This window comes from Poecile atricapillus, chromosome 13, assembly GCF_030490865.1.
Source record: "Poecile atricapillus isolate bPoeAtr1 chromosome 13, bPoeAtr1.hap1, whole genome shotgun sequence".
In the NCBI taxonomy this organism is placed as follows: Eukaryota; Metazoa; Chordata; class Aves; order Passeriformes; family Paridae; genus Poecile; species Poecile atricapillus.
The window spans coordinates 15,088,899-15,103,154 of record NC_081261.1 but is presented as its reverse complement, the minus strand read 5'-3'; the positions used below and the strand labels follow the sequence as shown (position 1 = coordinate 15,103,154).

Here is a 14,256-nt window from a genome sequence, read left to right as displayed (position 1 = left end):
ATAAAATGAAACAAGCATTGGAGGTACCTTTTGAAATAGTTAGTGCTGGGGACCACTGTGATCGTAGAATATCAAGACAAATGCTGCCATTACTGTTAATATTTGGATGATAGATTCTTGTTGTAAATGCAACCTGCAGAAGAAGGAAAATTTCAGTGTAGGCTCACAAATATATATCACACCACATGGTAAAGGACAGATTTATGGAAGAAGCCACTCACCTTAGGTGGTTTGAAGGGATAATCTGTTGGGAAGTGAATTGTCAAGAAAAATACTCCACCTTGATAGGGACTGTCGTTCTGTTAATGAAAAAGAATCATTGCAGCTTGAGGAGTTACTACAAGACCACCAGTCATAAAAAGCCATGAACATCAATTCTCTCATACTTACTGGTCCCATTATTGTAGCTTGCCAATGGAACACTGAAAAAGAGAGAGATTTACTTCAGTTTGGAGAAGCTCAAGTAATGATCTACTTTCTTCCAGACAAAGCAGCACAGAAAAGAAAAGTCTATTTTAAAAACAAAGCCTTGTGAAAGGCCGCAGGGAAGCGAGCCAAGGAATTAAAGAGAGACAGAGCGAAGCACTCGACACTGTGCAGTCCTCACTCTGGGACTGCTGTGGTACCACATATGTGCCCTGCAAAAAATCACATTACAAGAAAAATCCCCATAGTTCTAGGCAACTTTTCAGACTCCAAATTGTGAGTTTAAACTTTGCAATTTTAATGAAACAGCTGAATCACCACCCATGACTGGCCTTTGAGCCAGCCACAGCAAAGGTCCAGCATGAATTCACACCTGCTCTCCTACTCAGACCTGTGACACATGAAGGGGAAGCCCAAGATCTGTGTAAAACACATATACAGAGGTGACCTAAACCAGTGGTGTCCTCACAACATTTAAGCTTAATCTCCACAGAGGCTTAAAGATTTCATTAAAGCAGCAGAAAGAACTGTCCTAAGAGAATGCAGGAATGACAATCTGCCCCATACTTGGAGCAGGATGTGCCAGGACACACTTCAGGTTAAATAGACAGAAGTTTATCCTCACTTGTATGCATCTGCCCAAGAGAACTTTCACCTGGTAACACACAGGATTTGTGAAGAATGTTGCTGTGCTGGAAAGAAAAACAGTCAAAGCTGATAATCTGTAGGAGGAGCACTGGGGAGTTCTCAGGATTCCTGCATCTCAACAGGCTCCAGTGCCTGTGCAAAGAGCACCAGCCTAGGAAAATATTTCTGAATTAATACTATGGAAGCTTCCCTCAGCATGGGTGTCACCTGCACAGCACCTTCAGAGCTGGGGAGTTGTAGATGACTCCAGTTGTTTCAAGGGAAGTCTTCAAGACAGGAGATGAAGCCACCTGGAAGTGTGTGTCCCTCACTGGCACCTGGTGTCCACAGCTGACAGGACTGCCTGGGCCAAAAGCAGGAGTGGTACTACCTGTTCTCATCTAGCACGAGCAGTTTTTAATTACACGTGGTACTGGCATTACAGCTCAGAATGATCTCATACAAGGAAGGAGGAAAAAAGCAGAGTGGGAGCAGCCCTGCAAGGCCAGGGGAGAAGAGTGTTGGGTTGGAACAAGTTTGTTTTCATCAACTCCTACATTTCTACAGGAATGTGTAACTTTCTATACACTTCAGCACTGCTGAGTAGCTCAGAAATTATTCAGGAAGATCTTAGCAGCTCATTTTTTCCTTTTAGAAAGGATAACTGAGCTTAGAGTTCTAGCTCTAACAGAGAGAGAGGATTTCACTACTTAAATATTCACTTTCTCAGGAGCCTGGCTTTGAGAAACTCTACATCCAATGCAGAATTAGGAAATCAAGATAGCAGCTCACATGTAGCATTCACCCATCTTCAATGGGTTCAGACAGTTTCCCAGGAGCTCCCTGTCACCTGCAGCAGGACAGGGAGAAACCTGGAGGAGAGGACAAAGGGGCAGCAGAAATCCCACAAGAGATTGTAGCCAATCACAACAGAACCAGTAACAACCTCACAGATCCTGATGAGATTCACTGTGATTGCTCTGCAGAGGCACCACTGGAAAGGGAACCTCAAATAACCAACAATTCCCTTAAACCAAACAAAACCCCAGAAATAAAAACATATCCACAGGCAATCTTAACTTTTTAAAAGCTAGAAGGGAGGTTTCCTCCCACTCAACTCCCACCCCAGACCTGGATGCTTGTTTAACCTAAGCTTTAAATCCTGGTAACATCCAGGACAAGTCTGGTGAATGCAGAGATGGATTTGTCATGCAGAGCTTATTCCAACTGATTCTTTCCTTTGAAATCAGGCATACTGAGGCATTTACAAAGGCAGGGGGCTGTTGGTTTTCTGTAGGTAAGCACAGGTACATGCTTGGAAAAGGCTAAGCCACTGGAAGCATACCAATGTCATCAAGGCCCCAGCACACTTCCAAAACACAGGCCAGAGGTGGGTGGAAGAAAGCTAAAACTACATTGACAAGAAAATCCCATTCCTACAGGGCAAAAGGCAGGAACAGCCCTTTACTTTCTGAGCTTCATGAACTACAGGGATGAGAAGCTTACAGCTGGGGACAGTTTGTATCAGCTGGAATAGCCACAGGACAGCACTCTGCAAGCACAGCATGTCCTGAACTCTGGGAAATGTCGCTCTGTCAAGGCAGCTGTGGCAGACCCGGAGCACAGGGACCTGGGAGAAGGCACCTTTCTGTTGCTGCCACTGCTATCCACTTACACACATCCAAATTGTGGCTCTCAAGAACAAAAGTCTTTCATTAGAGGTCTTTCAGAAAGGTGGCAGCAGCAGAACTCAATAGTACTTTAAAGCTTTCTGTACTCAGTAGTAACTTTCCATTCTCAGCCTTCACCAACTTTTGTTACCACCTCCTCTGCCAGACAATCGTCATCACCTTTGATAAGGCTTTGGAAAACACAAAGTAGTTTATCATGGCACAAATCACACTTGCTAATTTAAGGGAATAAAAGCCTCTCACTGGCTCTCCATCTTAGTCATTTCTTGTCTCTGAAACTACAAACCTCTTTGAAATACTATTTGGAAAACAGAAATAGGTTGTGAAGTAACTACTGCTAAAACACCCTCAAAACCAAGCTGGGCTTTCACTCATTTGAAAAAGCTGCTGAACAGGAACATTTCCACTAATTTCAGTGTTTTCACCCTCAGGTTGCAAGTGATTTTTTTTTAAATGTAGCCCTACATTTCTACAGGAATGTGTAACCTTCTATACACTTCAGCACTGCTGAGTAATTCAGAAATGATTCAGAAGGATCTTGGCAGCATTTTTTCATTTTAGAAAGGATACCTGAGCTTAGAGCTCTCAGCACAGAGAAGGGGGGGTTCCCTGCTTCACTCTCCCCTCTCTCAGGAGCCTGGATGCTTTGCTGACATCACTTGTCAGAGCACACTGCACAGCAAATTCAGTGTGTGCTGTTTAGGGGGCACTGCAGTCACAGCTTCCAAGGGTTCTCAAGGAGCCTTTCCCACATGTCAGAGCTGCTACAGCAAAGAGTGTGAGCACAGAACACAGCAACAACTCCCAGTCACACCCCAATTGAACACACTTGCACAGGAAGGCCAAGAAGGTTTTCTGAGGCTGTCCCTTAGACAGGACCTGGCAGGGCATGCTGATCTGAGTACAGTTTTCAGACACCACGGACAGTTTAGATATCTGAGTTCAGAAGGCTGTGGGCAGCTGCCTGCTGGTTTGACCACAGATCTACTGAGGTTTTCTAACACCATCCTGCATGAGAATTCCAGAACAATTAATTTAAAAGGTGTCATTTAAGACATGCATTGAGTTGCCCAATCAATAGAGTGCGAATAACACCACTGGCACATAGGGAAGGTGTAAGAGATATGGAAGAGCAGCAAATATAAGACCAGGAGTGTTATCTAGTACTCTAAAAGAAACATAAGGATTCTCCTTGCTGAGAATCTGGACATCCCATTTCAGAAGGAAAAGGAAATATGTGGGAGAGGGCAGGTGCTTGCTGAGAGCAGATACTTACTGTCATCCCCGACAGGCCCTGCTGAACACTGTGCTGGAGGATCACGTGCCAGGTCGTTCAACTCCTAAAAAACAGGATGAGTTTGTTTCACTTCATTTCAAAAACAACCATGTCATTGCTCAAAGGCTGCTAGGGGCACTCTGGCAGCACCACAGAACTAATAACAAGGACTCTGGAAAGTAAAGTTGCATCTTAAACCCAGGAGACACATCTGGTACAGGCATCAGTGACCAGTCCAGGCTCCAGAGCCCTTAGTCACAGCAATCCTCACGTCGCAGGGGTTGTCAGGTCTGCCTGCACTGGTCCCAAGCATTACCAAGGTATTTTATCTTCCACCAGCCCTGGGTCACAGAAAGATAAGATGGCCTCAATCCAACAACTCTCAGTATCAGCCTTATTTTATCCCCTCAATTGTAACAGTTCTAGTGCTGCTCCAGCTACAGTGATCCACTTTATCACCTCCACAGCCAGCCTGCAGCACACACAGCTCCCACAACCTGGGGCTGCTTTGCCTCCACACACACACACATCAGCAACCACGGATGGAATGGAATGAAACACAAGGCCTTCCATACCTAGAGACCTCACTGAAACCCTGGGCTTTTCACTGGCTGTGTCAGTCAAGTTTTCCTTGGAAAAAATCCTATTTTGAGTCTGAACAGGCTGAGTAACTCACAGTACACCTCAACTACACTATTTTACTTCAATTCAAAGCAAAACTTCAGCAGAGTTCAAAGAGTTACTGTTACCAGTAATTCACATCAGCCATTTGCTCAGGAAGGGGACGTTTGGTGGGAAGTGCAAATAGAGTAAAACTTTAAAGTCAAACTTTACCTGCTCCATTTCTGGCTCAGTCACTGACATGCTTTGCATGATGGGCCTGAACATATTACCATTTTTCTCTGTGAAGTCAGTCTAGAAAGCTGAACACACACCAGATAAGGATTACAACTATTATCTAGCGCTCAGGAAACACTCCCCTGCTGTCCCTGCGCCATTGTGTGTTCAGCTTTTCACCTCCCAGAACAGTCCAAACTGGAATCTCCATACCAGGCTTTTGGCAGACAAAACATTTAAGTACAATGATTAAGACAAGCTGATTGCAGGAATGGAAGAATTTTGCCATTTAATGGCCTTTTGTTATTTACAGGCAGTGATTAAGCTCTTGAACAGATGATCTCTGGCAGTTCCAGCTTCTACTTCCCAGGAACTGGGAGGCCACCACAAACCAAACCCACAAGACAGAAATGCTTCCTCACATCAAACACGTACATCTCTGGATTTCCCCCTCTGGATGCAGTGCCCCAGAAAACTTCACAGGCCCTGACACACACAAGTTTGGATTTTGCCCTCAGCAGCTTCCAGCTTCTAGAGAGCCCTGCTGGAGGCCTCATTGACTTGACACCAGACTGTGGAAGCTTTTCAAGTGCTCCTGCTGGGCTTTTTCCACTTGGTGTTCAGCATGGACAAGAGCAGGAACAGACACTGAGCATGCAGCACCTGCTGAAGAGCCTTCTCCCTCCTGGAGGTGCAGAGAGTATCTCCAAGTGTTCTGCAAAAGCACAAAGCCATCTGGAGTTGCTTCAGCACCCTGAACCACCAGGGCAGCACAGGAACGTGCAGAAACCAGCACACACCTTCCTCAGGGTCAGTCTAGTCATGGCTACAAAGAATGAAGTGAGTCTATACACACAACAGGCATATAAACTTTAAAATAGCAATGTATCTACTCTTTCTAAAGGTATATGGAGTACAGTCCACAGTCAAACAGTACTGGACTGTGATTTTTTGGAAAAAAACAAAAATCTATTTAATGCTATTGTATTCAAAACCCCAAGCACACAACTAAAAAAAAATACTCCTTCCCACTTCATGCATCAATACTATACATCCACAAGACTCAAAAGGTACAACTGTAAGAATCCATGTTTTCCATGCATGACCACAACCTAGCATGGATGAGATTTATGAGCACACAACATAAACCTTCCCTACTCATGTTACAAAGATGAGCTTGGGCACACATTCTACCAGTTAGTAGAATACACAGCTCCAGAGCTGCTCTGACTCTTCCCCTATATCCTGCTGCCCAAATGCACAACCACTTCACCAAACTGTATATAACAGAGGGAACACAAGGTAAGTCCCCAACAGACACAGAGGTAGCACTGAAGTTCAGGTAGTAGCAGTTTCTCATCAAAATACTATTTCATTCTCTACATCTTGAGTTCCAGGGAGACTTCTGAATTTTCTGAAACCCTGGGTATTATCTCAGTAGAAAGTGATGACTTACAACAACCACTTGTACTACTTGTCTCAGTGACAAGGTGGCATTTCAGGTTCTGCACCGTAAATTCAGAGTCAAACATCACAGACTAAAATAGAAAGGTCTATGTAATAACCAGCGTAAGTTCCTTGTGCTTAAACAAGTATTGCACCAACTCTCCATTCAAGCCTCTGCAGCACAAAACTTCCCAAATTTTGTAGAACAGCTTGGAGAACAAGTTCAGCTCCTCCCCTTCACCCTTCAAGACTCCTCTGGAGTGCAGGCACCAGCTTCTGCCTACAAGAAAGGCAAACATACCCCTGGATTTCCTGGCAGGGCATGGATAAGTCCTTTAACACCCCATGCCATTCCCTTCCAGCTGTTCTAAGACTCCCACTACACCTGAAGAGCCAAGTTTAGCAACAGGAAAGGAGCAGCTCACAGCTGCATCTACCCAGGTAGGCACAGAGAGGAGCACCCACAGCTGCTGCACAGAGCCAAGCGCCCGTCCCAGAGGTTGCTCTGCCTTTTGCAAGCTCCTGTGCAGTTCCCGAGGTATCACGAGCATGACACCAAACCCAGCGAGGTCTTGGCTTCCACTTGTTGCTGAGGGATTCTGAGAACCAGCTGGTTTCTGTAACTCACAACAAATGACTCTGGAGTGCCCATAAAACTGGAACTCATAACACATGGAGAATTCAGTTAAAGTTTGCTATCATTACAAACCTGAATGCATTGGATCCCAAGTTGCAAGGCCCACTGTTTTCCCCTGTGACCCAGGAAGTCTTGCTGGTCCATGATCAAGACCTTGACCACACTGATATTAAGCCAAAACCTGAAGAAAACCATAGCAGTTTCCACTCCAGACAGTTTTTGATCCTTAAGCACATGCAGGTTTTGCTTCAGGAATTTACAAGCAGCGTTTAGATCAAGTTCCAGTTTGAGTTACTCAGCTCCCAGGGCTGCCTCACCCTGAGCTGGCTTTCCAGCTGAAGGCATCTTACAGAATTTAAAAGTTTCTGCCATCTTCCCCTAAGCAAAATACCCCTGGGGCTGGGCCCACTGCTGTGAATCCTACCATTAACCTGACCCATCTCACAACTCTTAATGAGTTCCTTAGCAAAAATGAGGAAGTGGAAGCACACCACAAAGCAAGGTTCAAGGTGTCCTGCCTAAAGGCCAAGTTGAACGAAACTACTACCACTAAATCCACAAAGAAGATACCCTAAAAGCTATAAAAATCTCACAAGAAACTGTCATTTAGACTCCAAAACCCAATTTAATTGTGCTTTTAAACTCCCAACAAACCAGTCCCTACTCAGAGGTTCCAGGAAAGCATTTTAAGGAAGATGGAATGTGCTTATACCACAGATTCCCCAGCTGTGCTTCCCAAGTCATGAGAGATATCAGCTGCCAGCAAGGCCTCGAGGCTCACAGGTAAACCAGTGCCACCAGCCTTGCTCAGCCTCACACCACCCTCATCCCTACCCTCCTCCTGTTCTATCTCCCAGGAGCTGGTACACTGCCTTTAAAACATACCTCAATGGAAGTATCCACAAATTGCACAAGAAGCTTTCAAAAAACTATCAAACAGAAATGGTTTAAGTCTAAGTTTAACCCTGCACATGTTTCAAGTTATAATTATCAACTCCAAAGACATTTGTTAGTGAAGTTCCAATTTAATCCCATAGACAACAAATACCTCCCCAGTCTAACACACTCCTGGTAAAACCTGCTCTGGCCAAAAGATAAGACTAGTTTTAAGGATTCATTTAATGCTAGTACAGCCTTCAGTAAGAATAACCAACATAACTGCCAACATCAAGAAGCCAATCAGGCAAGTAAAAAGCCAGCACGCTTTAACAGTCAGCTCCAGCAACTTTACTAAGCCTTGGTACACAGCAGTGCTCCTCAAATCCACTCCAACACACTATATGTATTCCTCTGGATTATCCAAAGTCCTCTTAGCTTGAACTCCATGGGCTTTCCACTCTGCTCCAGTCTGAGCTGCTTTCACACTACTTTACTGAGAGGCCACATTAGCTTGATTATAAACCTAATTTCTGCCTCAGGTTGCTGCTGTAAGTGAAATAAGCTTTCCATCTGCCTTTAGCAAGTTTACTTGCCTGAAGCCCCCGAACCCTTCAGCAACAGGCAGTGTAGGGAGATGTTACAAAATCCTGACTTATGTAACCAAAAAGGAACTCGTAGCCACTTTAACCATGAATTGTTCCCAGCTCCCAACAGAGTAAAGTCAAGCAATGAGGAATGAGGGCCAAAGTCGAATTGATCACACCCTGCCTCACCTCAGGACCATGGCACAGACGAGCTGCCAGCTCCCTGTGCAGGGCCAACAGGGCAGGAAGCTGGGAAGAGCCTGTGCACATTCCCTGGGCCAGCAGCATCTCCCTGCCAGGTGCCAGAGCCTGTATCCAGAGGCATTTTCTCAGCTCTGCTCTCCACCTGCCCAGCAGCAGTGTCATGTGTCACACATGTGCACAAGGTCAGACCAACAATTCCCTACAGTATCCATAGGTGCTGTCACCCCAAAGGACTGTCATTCCAGAGTATCTGACACTACAATTAACAGAAACAATTTAATCCTTTCCTTTTGATAAAAATTGCTTTTGCAATGCTTGAAGTTGCTCAGATCCCCCAACTCTGACTCCTCACAAGGCTCTGCAGAAGTCTGAAGTCAAGTATAAGCAGCGTAAGAAGTCATGAAACGCAGCAATAACCAAAGTACATGATATAAACAAGCTCTGATGTAACTGTTGCCTTTCCTTTTTATTTTTTTTTCCAAAGCCTGAACAGGAAGAAGACCAAAGCAATGTGTACCTTCCTCCTGGTGTAGAATCTGAGTATCAAAACACCTCTCTAGCTAACAGAAGCTCAGCAGCATTCTCTGTACACAAGCTCTCCAACACAGATGGGCTGCGCTGGCAGCTCCACGCACGCAGCGAGAGCCCAGCGGAAGAACCCAGTTGCTCCCACTGGCTGCTGTACAGAATTGGCAGCACAGAAATAACACCAGGTCTGCTGAGCACAGGTAGAACAAAGACAACTCTGACCACCAACGCTGGTCTGCACTGTTGTCCTCACAAATCCCACCCACAGGCACCGCTCCTTTTGGCAGAAGTGATGCCTAAGCATCTCTGGACTGCAGGACTACAGCAAGTACTACCACTCTCTTCCACAGCTACACAGAACAGCACTATGGAATTCAGCTTAGCTACCTGGTTTTTGGGCCTATTCATTATAAGTAGTAGTAATCCTCAATTCCTCTGCTGCAGAAAGTGTTTTACTTGAGCAGGGCTCAAGCACAGCTGCTGCTTTCCCTTCCCCCTCACCCGCCAATCACACAGGGGAACCCGTCAAAGACAATGAGCTAACCTTTTCCTTGCTTTCCCATTCAAAGAACTCCAAACCGTGCCCCAGTTATCCAGTTATAGGTATTGCATTCTCCAAAGATAAGCAACACAGATTGAGGATGTGGCTGAATCCAAAAGGTTTCAGCTTAAACCTTAAAATGGAAGGCCCTCCTGTACCTCCCTGCCATCCTGCCCTTGGATTGCTTTACACTGCTTTTCTGATAAAATACATCTAGAATAAAATAGACAGTTTTTACATATATATAAAAATACCAATTCTATTACTATACTTCGGTGTTACCTCCAATGACTCTGCCTGGCAGTACTACTTACACCTCAAACACTTCTCACAAGAAAAGATTGCAAGTTTCAGACCCATGATCCAGTAAAAGCACCTAAACAAGAATTTTGAGCTGCACTGCCCAAAATATTGTGGTGAGTAACACAGGCAGCAATCTGAGAGCAGGTCTCACCCAGTCTAAGCTCTTTTGGAGCATCTGCTTAAGAGAACAGCTGCTGCTGTGTGCACACATGTTACCCCAGCTCGAGCCTCTGCACAATCCCAAAAGCAACTGTGCCACCAGTGCCACACTGGGACAGACTCTGCAGGTTCCTGTGCTGCCTCACACCAGCAGCAGCTCTGGCTCACTGCGTGTTCTGCCCCTCTCTCCCAGCCCAGCCGAGTTCAACATACAAGAGGCCATTTCAGGTAACACTGTATGAAACCTTCACTCTTGGGATTTTCTCCTTTCCAAATTCCCAGCCCTGTGTTATCCGAGGACACAAAAATTTTGACAAAAACCTCAAAGAAAGCCCTTGTGGCTCAGTATAAAACCCAACTGCCAAGAGCAAGAGCCAGTGGCCAGACTGAGCCCTGCACATTGATATACCATGACTGAGAACACCCTTAAAAAAAAGCCAAAGCAGCAGTTTTCTCTCCCATCATGTTTCTGTGCTCCAGTCCATTGGGATTATTCCTACTCAATCCACATTCTGCAGGCTTCTGCAGCCACAAGCTGCAGCAGCAAAGGTCAGAAACTGGCTGTCCCCTCGTTATCCTGACAGGGATGGCCACTACACACTGCCAGAGCCCAGAACAACCCTGAGATGATGATAGGAACGCTCTCCACGGGGTTTAAAATAGCCGGAGCGTAAACAGCCAGCCATGATTACTGAAGCAGCTACACTGAGACACCCACAGCAACTCACTCAGAGTGCTCCTTCCAGCCTGTAGATTCACGCCCATCCAACTTTCAAAGCATCTGGGCTGCTACAACAGGCAGATTTATTTCCCTCCCCATACGCTGTTTTGTGGAAATGCTGCCTCCAGCCCCATCACCTCCCTCTCCTCCACAGCCACCACACTCACTCCACTCAAACTCTCTTTGCAGAGCTCACACAAAACTGCTTTGGTGATGCTCTCGCTACTTCCCAAGGCTTTGAAGACTCTCATACCCCTACACAGTCTCCATTATCTCTCAGGATTCTTTATTCTTGAAAAGCAGCATGAAGAGTCAGTCCACAAGCACCCAACGTTAACAAAGACTCCACACATCCAGCTTTTCTCCTGTCACAAACCAGCCTGGAAACACAAGTGCTCTCAGAGTCTTGACTCCTGACCCTCAGCATGCACTGAACTACAACCAAGCAGCTTTTCTCAGTTGCCTGACACAAAATTCATCCTCCCCACGACAGCCCTGCACTGCCTGTGTATGCCCAGCCTCCCACAGCCACATTTACCCTATTCAGCATCCACTGCTGTATCTCCCACACCTATGAACCCACTGCCGAGGATTGAGAGCTCTTCCAAAGCACCTGTGAGCCCACAAACACTGTGGAAGAGTCCTCACAATGCTCTGAGGATCACTAAAGTGCAGGACAGAACAGGGCAGAGAAGCAAGACTCAGCTGGGACACAACTTCCTTATGTAACTCACTACCGGATCCACAGCTGGAGATCCACCAGTCTAAAACCATACTCCAAACACCTCCCTTCCCAGGACTACCTATTCCACAAGCATAAGTAAGGCTTCAAGCTCTTCCATTTTCTTCTCCACCTGAGCTTTAACCTGATCAGTAGGACACATGAAGCTGCACAAAGCCTCCAAGGTAACCTACAACCAAAGCAGAGATGTTAACACAGAGCCAACACTACACATGAAACCAAACAGGGCTACAGAGTGAGCTTAGAGGTAGTGGGTTTACAGCTGGCTCTGGACAAAAAATAATTTACATCGTGAGCAAGAAGAGAAACACTATGGGAGGGCTGTTTCCCACACCTGAACCTTGTACAGCTTCCAAACTGACAGCTACACATTTTGCAGGGAAAAGGATACAAATTCCCTGCCTAAGTCACCAAAGTAATACAAGTGGACTGCAATTACCGTTCAGGGTATTTTTTCTGGTAAAAGACACTGATGATCAAGCACTGTCCTAAGACGGTAACGGACTGGGCAGCAGTGTTTTTTCCAAAAGGCCAGGACATGGAGCACGGCGCAGCTCCGGCTCCAGGAGAAGGCAAGCTCGTAGCTTTCCCTACGAGCCTGCGGGATGACTCAGGCTATAGAACAGCGCTGGCTCCATTAAAAGATCAAACCACACTACTGTGTGACAGGTTTACTGCGCTCTGGTGCCCGACAGCGCGATCCTTGTCGCTGCTGGAGGAGGTAGATGAGCCCTTGGACACAGGGCTCCGACACGAGCCACGCCGGAACTTCCAGCGCGGGCCACGCTGCGCTCCTCGGGGCGCCTTCCCCCGGCCGGGCCGAGGCCCCGCGGAGCCGCAGCAGCTGCCGGGGCCGCCGCCACCCCCGGCCCGGCCCCGCCGCCGGCGCCCCCTCGCGGCCCCGGCCCGGCCCCGGGAGCCACGTTGCTCCGGAGGGGCCCGGCCGCGGTGCGGCCCCGCGGGCAGGCCCGGCCTGGCCCCCCTCGAACAAAGCGGCCGCGGCCCCCGGGAGCGGCCCCTGCGCTGCCGCCCGGCCCGAGCCCCGCGGGGGGGAACCCGGGTGGGCCCGGCCCGGCCTGCCCGCCCCCCCCCACTGCAGGCCCGGGGCCGTGCCGGGTTATATAAGGCGAGCGGGCTGGGGGGAGTGGGGCCGTGCGGGGCCGGGCCGGTTCGGCCCTTACCTTGTGGATTCTCTTCAGCGCCATTGTGTGCGCGAGGCGGCGGCAGGAGGGGCGCGGGCGGAGGGAGGGGGCGGCCCGCGGGACTATTTGCGAGGGGAGGGGGGGAGGAGGAGGAGCGCGGAGGTGGCGACTGCGCGGGGAGGGGACGGGGTGGGACGAAGCGAGCGGAGGGGCGGGAGGGCACCGGGGCCCCCCGGGGCGGCGGGGGCCGGGGCCTGGCCGGTGTCGGGCAGTGGCGGCCGCGGGCTCAGCGCTGCCGCAGCTCCTCCGTTCCCTCCGCCGCCGCCGCTTTATGCGCTGCCTCCGCGCCGCCCGCAGCGGATCACTCCGCCACGCCGCCGCCGCTGCCCCCGGGCACAACTCCGGTTCCTGAGGCGGAGGCACCGCCGTGGCGGGGAGGGGAGGGAAGGAAAAGGCCTGCGCGGGAGCGGCGGGAGGAAGAGGAGGAGGAGCGGGGGGGGTGGGGCGGGGAGCTGTGGGGACTATTTGTCGTGCGGAGCTGCCGTGCAGAACTCTCCAGAAGGGGGAGGGGGAGCGCGCGGAAGGATACGGCGGCGGCGTGAGAGCGCGCGCGCGCGAGGCGGCCGCCGCGGCGCGTGACGCCACAGCGCGTTCTCTCGCGAGAAGACGGGACGGGAAGAAGTCCCGGCCGAGCCGGGCCCGAGGCCGCGGGGACCGCGCGAGCCTGAGGGGACGGGAGCGGCCTGAGGGGACGGGAGCGGCCCTGGCCGCATTTCTCCATCCCCGGCCCCTTGTGGAGCTGCCGCACTTCTCTCCCCGCGCTCCAGCTCCCCGAGGCCTGTCCCGGGCAGGTCGGGAGTGCGCTTGGGTCAGGCAGAGCCCTCCTGGAGCACTTGACTGGCCGCAGGGGTAACTGGCTCGTCCTGATGGAGCCTGTGGGACTTCGGTGGCGGCTGCTCCTGGCCCTGGGAAGCACAATTGACGATAAATGACACTGAAAGCACCGCTGGTGACGGTGTCCCTGCTCCTTCCTGCTGCCCGTGTGCCCGGGGGGGGTTGAGGGTCCTTGGTGCTGCCTCTGGGCCATGGTGGGCTGTTCTCAGGCTGACTGCTGCCAGCCTTCTGCAGAACTTCAGCATTTCTGGAGGCTGTAGCACTCCCTCAAGAAATCCAGGAATCCAGGCTGGTATTCCTGGGGCTGTTCTGTGCAGGGTGTATTTTGAATTAGTTTCTTATCCGTCCACATTTGTTACGGAGAAAATAAACCACAATTTCATAAAAATGGCTCTCTGGGTGGTTTTTTTGTTTGTTTGTTTGAGTTTTTTTGGTTTGGTTTGGTTTTTGGCTTTTTTTCCCAACTACGTTGGTTCATTTTATGGCTTCCTGCTCTTTTCTTTCTTTCATTTTCATTATGGGCACCCGTTGATTGCCAAATTCCAAACAGCCCTGCACATCTCATTGATCCAATGGCAAGGTAACACACCCTTCATCCTGGCCACAGCACTGGAAAGGC

The 14,256-nt window shown here is 49.1% G+C and overlaps 1 protein-coding gene across 3 annotated transcripts in view; it reads right to left on the bottom strand.

The window, feature by feature from the left end:
• UBE2D2 (ubiquitin conjugating enzyme E2 D2) overlaps positions 1-13,900 on the bottom strand; it is a 45,555-nt gene extending 31,655 nt beyond the window's left edge. The window contains exons 1-5 of one of the 3 annotated variants that reach the window (XM_058848535.1): positions 12,783-13,900; positions 4,021-4,084; positions 391-422; positions 222-299; positions 28-133 (exon numbers count right to left, since the gene is read on the bottom strand). In XM_058848535.1, coding sequence (XP_058704518.1) covers positions 28-133; positions 222-299; positions 391-422; positions 4,021-4,084; positions 12,783-12,806 — 304 coding nt within the window. In that variant the 5' untranslated portion in view covers positions 12,807-13,900. The remainder of the gene's footprint in view (positions 1-27; positions 134-221; positions 300-390; positions 423-4,020; positions 4,085-12,782) is intronic. The other 2 variants (XM_058848536.1, XM_058848537.1) reach the window with 2 other exon arrangements.
• Between the last annotated feature and the right edge of the window lie 356 nt (positions 13,901-14,256).